A 7267-nucleotide genomic window follows, 5' to 3' on the forward strand; every position below is an offset into this window, starting at 1 on the left:
TTTGGATTTTAGTTTAATAATAATAATAATAATAATAATAATAATAATAATTCATCAGAAATTAGAATAGGCATTTAGACCTAACCAAGAATAATCAGAGAATCGTTTTAAAATAGTGTTAGATGTTTTATACAAGAAAAATGTGTTACAGTTGAAACTGGAAGAGGATGACCTTCATCGAAAATTCAACTCCAAACTTCAAGAGCTGCGTGAAGCTTCAAAACGGATGGAAGCTGATGTCAATCATAAGGTAACTGAAGAAATTTCAATAAAATTGAACCAGTGTGGCCCTGAGCAGCGCAAAGCTCTACAAACTGTATACTAAAATTCAGTAGACTGACTGAGTTGGGCCGTCCACTGGAACCGATTTCGTCCGAACTAGCATTGGCCGAAAATTACCGAACTCGTCCGAACGATCCCCCAACAAAGGCAGGAATAGAAGCTCTTCCATTGCAACAGGTTCATACGGCCGATCAATTTTCCGATCCGAATTGAATTCCGGCTCTATCCGGCCGAACTAACTAGTCGAGCTGAGACAACAAAGTGTTCCTAACCTAAAATTGTTTCACAGTCTTGTTTGTTTTTTGAAGTTTATTTATTTATTTATGAAAAACATGGAAGCATACAGGATTTCTCCCAAAAATTGCTTCCATAACAACACAATTACAATAGTTCATTATACATAGTAAGAGTACAGAAAAGAAGAATATTGAAAAATTACAATGAAAGAAGAGGAAAAATAATAGAAAAAAAAACCGAATCAGTACTAAAGTGGATTAAAAAAAAAACATACAACATCAACTCAACAGACAAGAGACACATTATCTGTTTTATAGAGTTGTAACTATTGGCAATGAAAAGTTGATATGTTTGGTTCAAGAGCATGTTCCCTTTTGGGATATGCGAGACAAAAGATATCATCGTCGTGATGTTAAAAGGAATCTGTAGACAAGTACTGAACAAATAGAATCTGAAGGTAACATTATTGTAACGAATAACTAATTTAGTGGATATTTGTTTATTCAATTTTCAAAATCTCAATATAATCATTATTTATGAAAAATAGTGGTGGCTATGATAGTAGTTAAATCAATAATTGGCAACTAGACTGACGTGAACGGTTCCAATGGACGACCATATTCGGCCGAATTAACGGCCGGCAGATTCGTCCGATCCAACAGCCGAACGGATCGGTTGAATACGGTTCCAGTGGACGGTTACCCTGATATATTCAGTAACTAAATGCTGTAGGTGCCAATTACTGCAAAAAATAAATCACAGGCCGCTCATATGGTACCGTAATCTATATTTATTTATATAAAGAAAACTCTTATAAAATCTAATTTCCTTCATAGTTAAACATGGCGTCAACAGAGCGTAACGAATTAGTGGACAAGTTAAATCACATGCTGAAAGCTGAGAAACGATCGGAAAAAGTGAAAAGTGCTCTCGAAGAGGAAATTGAAAATCTGCGCGTGCGAACAGTGTCCAAGGAAGAGTTTGAAAAAGTTACGCAAACATTGGTAAGTGAACAAAAAGATGATAAAAAACTCAATAAGCTATTAAAACCAAACCTTTATGTTTTCTAGGCTATTTCCATACACAGAACAAAATAAGAAAAAAAATTAATGTGGGTAAAAACTAATGGCTGGTTTCCGAGCTTGGGATTTAGCTAAGTTCTAGACTTTAAACAGCTGGAGTCAGAAAATTGGCTTTCCAAAACGGGGCGTAGTCGCAGTCCATGTTCGAATAAATTTCAAAAACTGGAAAATTGAACATAAAATAAAATAAAGAGAAAATAGTATAAAGTTTCAGCTATTTTGAATTATTTAGGAATGTTTCATTTTCATTTCATCAACGAAAAACGTTTCTTATTTCTTCGTTATTGCTGACTCATAGTAACATGTGAATACTTCTTATTGGGCTGAGTTACTATTACAACGAAGGAGTCCCGTTGCGTAGAACGGGTACATGGTAGTTAATAATAAAATTCAATGAATGTTTCAACTTATAAACTGAAGAATTATTTAACGATATGGAGCTGGAGCTGGAGTGCATAAGCAGTTCATTAAAATTGATAACCACATTCCATTCCAGTCCATTCCCATATGTGAGTCATCATCTCTTCTCGCTCTATCCATGAAATTATTCTTAAATGTATACTGTTGTATTATCATTTATTTCATAATAATCATCACCTTGGCTTAAAATGTTTTGGAAAAAGTTTCCTTTGCAAATGAGCAAATAGATCAATTTGAATTACAATAATATGAATTGTTCTGTATCTTCAAAAATCGTCAGAGTTAAATCAATTGACAGGGGGGCAGATTTTTTTAGGTCTGGAGGTTTTCCTGTAGCCTCCAGTATGCCTTCTAACTGATTTTGTGTTCACTTTCTTCAGGGAACTAGCACTATTGGCTATCAATTTTTCAAATTTTTGATGAAAACGACCTTTCTTGTTTCCCCTTTGAATTTGGTCGAAATTCAACCATGGATATAAATACTTATCTTGGCAAGCTGAAAAAAGCTTCTATTGATTTTCTGTGCGAAGCTGATTTAAATGGGTCGAAAAAATTTGGGGGGTTCTAAAAAAATTTGTAGAGTTAAATCAGTTGACAGTCCATTCTTTGGACCAAGTTTTTGGTAAATTCCAAGACACCAAGTTACAGAGTTCAATGATCAATGAATTTATCAAAATTTGGGAACAGAATAGTTTTGGGCTATGCCTGTTGTTCTATCCCGATCATATTCATATGATTTGTAATTATATCAACGAATAAATAAATTTATAATTTCTCATCTGTTTGTTTTTCAAATAAGCTATACTTACATAAAATGTCATAAGCTAAATAAATGTCTGTTTTTAATGCTGTTCTGTTCCTTTTTTAGAGAAACGTTGAAGTTAGTCTGAATTCTGCCCTCGAGTCGAAAGCATTCTACAAGTCACAGTGGGGCAAAGCAGTGAGGGAAATTCATCGACTGAAAAAAGAACTACAAGATGCGATGGACCAACAACTGCAAAGGGAACGTTTGGAAGTCTTCAAAATGAAGTAAGTAGATACATTAATTCAAAATTATATATATATATATATGTGTGTGTGTGTGTGTGTGTGTGTGTGTGTGTGTGTGTGTGTGTGTGTGTGTGTGTGTGTGTGTGTGTGTGTGTGTGTGTGTGTGTGTGTGTGTGTGTGTGGTGTGTGTGGTGTGTGTGTGTGTGTGTGTGTGTGTGTGTGTGTGTGTGTGAAAGCGAAATGGCACTCACTCACTGACTGACTGACTCACTCACTCACTCACTCGCAGAACTAAAAATCTACCGGACCAAAAGCGTTCAAATTTGGTAGGTATGTTCAGTTGACCCTTTAGAGGCGCAGTAAAAAATCTTTTGGCAATATTTTAACTCTAAGGGTGGTTTTTAAGGGTTTAAAGTTCGTCTTTTAGCATGTTTTTTCTTCTTATTCTCTTAATTATAATTGAAAAATGTCCATACCATATGTTAATATAGAACTATAATCTAGAGAGAGTACTTCTTCGAAACAGTTGTTAACTGGTAACTAAATTAATAATTTTGTCAGGTTGGCACCAAGTTGAAGATTGAAATGCATTTATCGTTAAAAAGTTGATTGGGCACTGCTACTTCAATCACAGCTATTCCTGGGAATATTATATTACCAGCCGTCAGGCTCGCTTCGCTCGCCATATCCGTTTAGCCAGACCCCCGACTGGATCGTCCTAACATATGATAAAAATGCTCAAATGAAAATGCAGACGAGCGAAGCGAGCCTGCTGATCTCATTCTTGGACGATCCAGTCGGGGGTCCAGGGGGCGAGATAGACGGATATGGCGAGCGAAGCGAGCCTGACGGCTAGTGTGTATATATGTTTACATCGAACATTTGACAAGTGAAGGACGCCTAAGCTACTTTTAAAACTTTGTCATCACCTACATTTGTATAAAAAAATAACACAAGGACTGCCTTGGTATTTTATCTACCAATGTTTTAACATCAGTATTGTTTGTTACGTTACGGGATTAAAGTTGTACTTCTTCTCCTCAAGAGAGAGAGCGGAGGAAATTCAAAGATGTTTCTCCAGTCCCGTGTTACACACAATATTATTTTTACTCCACCCAGGCTCATAAGTTTGGGAATATTCTATGTGCAAGAATAATTTGAGGCAATTTGTGATTGGTGATCTCAAGTAAACTGGAAATACTACTTTTCTGTGACTTTTGTAGATTTTGTTGAATGTGAAATTTTGTGAATGACGGAAGGTTTATTTTTTGTAAGTTTCATTTTTTGAAATGAGACGGTGGTTATACGATACGTTACAATCTACAAAATATAGAATAACGAAAACCGCACATTAATGTCAAATCGTTCCTGAGATATTCACATTTGAAAATACACATAAATCAAGCAAAAAGGTATATCAAAAACCTATAAATTCTCATTGTTAAGCGGCTCATACACTGGTCCAGCATTGCATGTCGTGCTTGCAGGATGAGCCAAAAAAGGAAGGATCGTGCCAGTGTGCGAGGAATGTCGTGCTAGGCACGATGGCAATCCGGAAAGGTTTGATTTTTCAGGCAAAAAAATACCACTTTTACAACCGACTTCTAGCACAGCACGGAGCGAACTGAATTTGCTGTGTATGGCGCTCATCGTGCCATGCCAAGCTGGTCTTGCCAATACAAAAAATGGAGGGATGTGCAATGCACGAGCAGTGTATGGGCTGCTTTAAAGCGTTAATAAATACTTATAGCAACATTTCTTCATATCCTCAACACTTTGAACAGTGGGTGGCTCGTTGGAGTAAGTGATAGCGCGCCGGTACAATAATCAAGAGAACCCGAGTTCGAATCTCGACTGTGGCAAAAAGGTTTTGACCACAGCACAATCACATAGATACGTCCACACTGTATTTTGGAGGAGACGATAACCGTCGGTACCGACTACCTAAAAATCTGGTGTGGCGCACTCACACAACTTTCCTTGATGTTATGAAATTGATCATCTGACGCTAGTGTTCACGCGCATCTCAAGTCTACTATTCAAAGATCTGAGCCAACTGGTGACAGGACAATAACGCTGGAGACACACGAGGTCTGCTATCTCTTCATAGTGAATGATTTAATAGAATCAACAGTGTTGCCAACAGTTTTCAATTGAATAATCATATTTTCTCGAATTTCGAGATTATTTTCAATTTTAGGTGAAAATGTTACTGAACATTAATTGTAGAGATTTTCATGCTCAATATTTTCCACTTGAAATATTTTGTTTTAATTTTATCTGAAGCCTGATAATTGGGAATCTAAAATCAAACTTTACATAGATAGGGCGGAGCTCCTAAATTTTTACCGATATGGGACTTGTGGCAGTTGATAGAGCTTATCAAGGACCATTTTAGGTAAGTTTGATCAATATAGTTGGAGCCGTTTTTGAGAAAACCGCGAAAACCCCTGTTTTCTACCTCATTTTAGCCGCCATCTTGAATTGCATTTGATCGAAATTATTTTTCGTGTCGGATCCTAATATTGTAAGGACTTCAAGTTCCAAATTTCAAGTCATTCCGCTAATTGGGAGATGAGATATCGTGTACACAGACACACACACACAAACACATACAGACCAATACCTAAAAACCACTTTTTCGGACTCAGGGGACCTAGAAACGTATAGAAATTTAGAAATTGGGGTACCTTAATTTTTTTTGGAAAGCATCATCCCTCTCACTCATTACCCACGCACACGCCTAAGAGCTTATGTGGGCATCACCATCCGTATTATTAATATTATTATTACTTTGAGCAGTAAAATTTTATTTCCACGAATAATAGGGTCTGATTTTCATAAATTTGATTTATTAGTATTTTAAAATTTTACCTTTGTAACGGTTTGACATATCGATGTGCGATTTTCGCCAATCAATTTTTCTTGAAATTTTATCGCGTATTTGATGTAAACCATTCAATTCATTTGTATATGTTTATTAGCAATAAAATATATCTTATCTTGTTCAAAAATAGTCTACATTCGAAATGAAGAACCAAAATTTCGAAGTCACAGAAAATATTTTGAATTTGAGTAACATCCATATTCAACAATCATACATACTTGAAAATCATGAAATTATCCTAGTATGTGAATCGTATTAATCCGTTTTTGAACTTCTCATTTACCCTGTAGATTCTGATGATTTACCATCTTTTCAAAATTAGAGTGACGTAGTTATTGGATCACTCGGTACTAGTTATTCTAAGGTAAATAGAAATAATACATGGAATATTCTTATCTACCTTGAGTCTAAAATATTCTTCATTGTGTTCACTTTCCGTGTTCTTAATTTTTCTTGAAACTTGTTCTTCTATTTCAGATTGAGCCAGCAGGCGAAAGAACAAGAGGAAGAATTGGTGACAGACAGACTGGTGCTAACAAATCTACAAAAGGAAACTCAAGACTTTATAATGAAAAAGTGTTCTACCTATTCTTGATGGCAAATAGTTTCTTCTTTTGCTTGAATGAAACTTTATCATTCTGTGCCTTTTTATATTCGCTTTTTGTACAAGTTTATTTAGTACCTGTAAATTATGTAATTTTCTCTATATCTTTGTCGAGATGACAATGGTGAAAATAAAACTTCATAATTTATCAAAGTCTATAATTCTTCAAGTATCTCCGTCGAGATACGCAATAGTAAAAATAAAACATCATAACTTATCCAAGTCTATAATTCTTTAAGGCTGTTTCGTACAGTTTTTTCATTCAAATTTATTTATTTATTTATTCGTTGACAGAATCACAAATCATATAAATATGATTAGGAAGGAACAACAGGCTTGGCCCAAATCTATTCCATTCCCAAATTTTGATAAATCAATGAAATTGGATAATCTTTTTCAATATAATTGTTAAGATCATTTATAAGAGTGAGAAAAAGTAGCAACTGAAATTTTTAAGTGGTCTAATAAGCGAGTTATGGGTTGTTGAAAGTGCTAACTCCGTTTTCTTTCCAGATCATAAACGGTTTCGAATTTTCCATTGGAGTTTTTTTAATACATTCAGTATATACATTCATAATAAAATATGTATAACCTTCATTTTATTTATTCATAGACAATAGATACAATGCACGTAAAAACAACAGGCATTTGCCCAAAACTGCTTTAAACCTTAATTTGGAATACACGGTCTAGAGGTTATGTAAATAATAACTCGAATTATGTAAATAATAATTCACACACTATTTTGAGTCCTAAAAATGTATG

The 7267-nt window shown here is 35.0% G+C and overlaps 1 protein-coding gene across 1 annotated transcript in view; it reads left to right on the forward strand.

Annotated features, from left to right (window-relative positions):
* LOC111064444 (centrosomal protein of 120 kDa) overlaps nucleotides 1–6650 on the forward strand; it is a 41674-nt gene extending 35024 nt beyond the window's left edge. Inside the window, exons 10-13 of the mRNA XM_039435698.1 lie at nucleotides 152–250; nucleotides 1356–1523; nucleotides 2890–3050; nucleotides 6376–6650. Coding sequence (XP_039291632.1) covers nucleotides 152–250; nucleotides 1356–1523; nucleotides 2890–3050; nucleotides 6376–6493 — 546 coding nt within the window. The 3' untranslated portion in view covers nucleotides 6494–6650. The remainder of the gene's footprint in view (nucleotides 1–151; nucleotides 251–1355; nucleotides 1524–2889; nucleotides 3051–6375) is intronic.
* Nucleotides 6651–7267: the final 617 nt, after the last annotated feature.

The sequence above is a fragment of the Nilaparvata lugens genome, chromosome 9 (assembly GCF_014356525.2).
Source record: "Nilaparvata lugens isolate BPH chromosome 9, ASM1435652v1, whole genome shotgun sequence".
In the NCBI taxonomy this organism is placed as follows: domain Eukaryota; kingdom Metazoa; phylum Arthropoda; class Insecta; order Hemiptera; family Delphacidae; genus Nilaparvata; species Nilaparvata lugens.